Source organism: Gadus chalcogrammus, chromosome 16, assembly GCF_026213295.1.
Source record: "Gadus chalcogrammus isolate NIFS_2021 chromosome 16, NIFS_Gcha_1.0, whole genome shotgun sequence".
Taxonomy (NCBI): domain Eukaryota; kingdom Metazoa; phylum Chordata; class Actinopteri; order Gadiformes; family Gadidae; genus Gadus; species Gadus chalcogrammus.
In genome coordinates this window covers 7,601,969-7,604,468 of record NC_079427.1, presented here as the reverse complement: position 1 = coordinate 7,604,468, position 2,500 = coordinate 7,601,969, and the positions used below count along the sequence as shown (strand labels likewise).

Here is a 2,500-nt window from a genome sequence, read left to right as displayed (position 1 = left end):
CCATGTAGCTGCCTGTGAACACGCAGAGAGAACCCCCTCTTTGTAGATTTCTCTCTCCTGATTGGACAAAGTGGGAACGGGATACCAGAAAGTCAGTTGACTGTAGATTGGAGGGACTGGGAGACTCATGTTATGGACACAGTGATGGCATCAGTGATGCTATTTAACACCTATTTTAACAAATATCTCTACAGAACCTTTTATGAGCTTTGATTAGTACAAGGGCAAAAAATGTAATCAACATTCAATTGTTCATCCAAACGTAACAAAAGATGGCTCAATTATTTAATCTGTAGCTTTATTCATGAAGTTAGGAAAATTACCTGGGATGATTTCATCACAGATTACGGCGTGTTTGTGACGGCCGTTATATGTTATTTTGTGTATTCCCATGAGTGCAAAAACAAGGCTGCTGGAAGCTTCTTATTTTCTTTCTTTCGTTTCTCTTCATATTTACGTCCTTCGCACGTTGACCACCCACCTCTGTCCTATTATTATCGCTTCTCGTCTACTCTGAGCAAAAAAAAAAAAGTCTGACACTGAATCACCTGGTAGTTTGAAGGATATGAGTCACAGTTGTTTTAGAGGTAGGACGAGCCGTATAAACTGCGGCGGATGTCTATTGTCTGCCGTACTGCCGTTAAGGACGGTGTGTGCGTCCTTGAACGCGGACAAATCGGAGGATGACTCACGCATCGACAAAAGCTTGTCGAGTTGTGTTCAGGAAATACAGATTTGTTCTGAGAAATGGCGTCACCCCTATATGACGTTTTTATGTAAAGGAATCTATATGTAGAGTTCACGTCACGAGTAAGTTTATTGTGGAAAAGTTTGGTCGATCCATTTTGCTCCAAATGCGTTGCACAGGAATACACAAACAGCAATACACAGGTTAAATTCAAAAGGATAACACACTGAAAGAGTAATTTGTGCAAATGTCAAATGTTAATTATTTGAATTTACATAATAACAATGCTATAATTAAACTATATATGTAAGACTAAGTTTATGGAGTAAATATGATTATTTGTTAATTTATTTTCTCTCTCTCTGTCTCTCTCTGTCTCTCCCTCTCTCTCCCTCTCTCTCCCTCTCTCTCTCTCTCTCTCTCTCTCTCTGTCTCTCTGTTTCTGTCTCTCCCTCCCTCTCCCTCTCTCTCTCTCTCTCTCTCTCTCTCTCTCTCTCTCTCTCTCTCTCTCTCTCTCTCTCTCTCTCTCTCTCTCTCTCTCTCTCTCTCTCTCTCTCTCTCTCTCTCTCTCTCTCTCTCTCTCTCTCTCTCTCTCTCTCCTAGGCGAGCGTACCGCAGCCCCACCCGTCCGCGTCCTCCTCAGCCTCTCACCCTCGTGGTGCTCCGTCCTCCACAGCCTGAACAGACCCCTTCCCCCCACGCCACCACCATGTCTCTCCTCTCCTCCCCGTGCCTCTCCCTCCCTCCCCTCCTCCTCCTCCTCCTCCTCTCCGCGTCCTCTCACGGCGAGTCCCAGCGCGGGGGGGCCGACTCCGACACCGAGGGCCTCTGGGAGCGGGCCGGCGGCAGCAGCGCCTCCCCCTCCGCCTCCCCCTCGCCCTCCTCCTACCCCCCCAGCGGCTCCCCGCCCCCCCTGCTCTTCTCCTACGGGAACGCCAGCGAGGCCGTGCTGACGGCGGCCGAGCGTCGGCTGGCCAAGTGCAACGAGCCCACGGTGTGCCGGCCCGGGATCCTCCTCCCCGTCTGGGAGCCCAGCCGGCCGGGCCTCGGGGACAAGGTGGCGCGGGCCCTGGTGTACTTCGTCTCGCTCATGTACATGTTCATCGGCGTGTCCATCATCGCCGACCGCTTCATGGCCGCCATCGAGGTCATCACGTCGCAGGTGAGTGAGTACCGGAGGTCATTACCCTCGTTAGTAGGACTCATAGTCTGTTGGGTCATTACCTTCATTAGTAGGAGTCATAGTCTGTTGGGTCAGTACCTTCGTTAGTCATAGTCTGTTGGGTCAGTACCTTCGTTAGTCATAGTCTGTTGGGTCAGTACCTTCGTAGTCATAGTCTGTTGGGTCAGTACCTTTATTAGTAGGAGTCATAGTCTGTTGGGTCAGTACCTTCATTAGTAGGAGTCATAGTCTGTTGGGTCATTACCTTCATTAGTAGGAGTCATAGTCTGTTGGGTCAGTACCTTCATTAGTAGGAGTCATAGTCTGTTGGGTCATTACCTTCATTAGTAGGAGTCATAGTCTGTTGGGTCAGTACCTTTGTTAGTAGGAGTCATAGTCTGTTGGCTCGTTACCTGCATTAGTAGGAGTCATAGTCTGTTGGGTCAGTACCTTCATTAGTAGGAGTCATAGTCTGTTGGGTCAGTACCTTCATTAGTAGGAGTCATAGTCTGTTGGGTCAGTACCTTCATTAGTAGGAGTCATAGTCTGTTGGGTCAGTACCTTCATTAGTAGGAGTCATAGTCTGTTGTCTGGTCCTCCCCCTCACAGGTGGTTAGGGTGATGGGGGTTATGGTGTAGTTCAAAGCCCT

General features: G+C 48.9%; 1 protein-coding gene across 5 annotated transcripts in view; it reads left to right on the top strand.

Moving 5' to 3' along the window:
• Positions 1 to 1,743: 1,743 nt before the first annotated feature.
• Positions 1,744 to 2,500, top strand: part of slc8a2b (solute carrier family 8 member 2b) — a 30,970-nt gene continuing 30,213 nt past the window's right edge. For all 5 annotated transcript variants that reach the window (XM_056611402.1, XM_056611401.1, XM_056611400.1 and 2 more), the window contains exon 1: positions 1,744 to 1,850. In XM_056611402.1, coding sequence (XP_056467377.1) covers positions 1,779 to 1,850 — 72 coding nt within the window. In that variant the 5' untranslated portion in view covers positions 1,744 to 1,778. The remainder of the gene's footprint in view (positions 1,851 to 2,500) is intronic.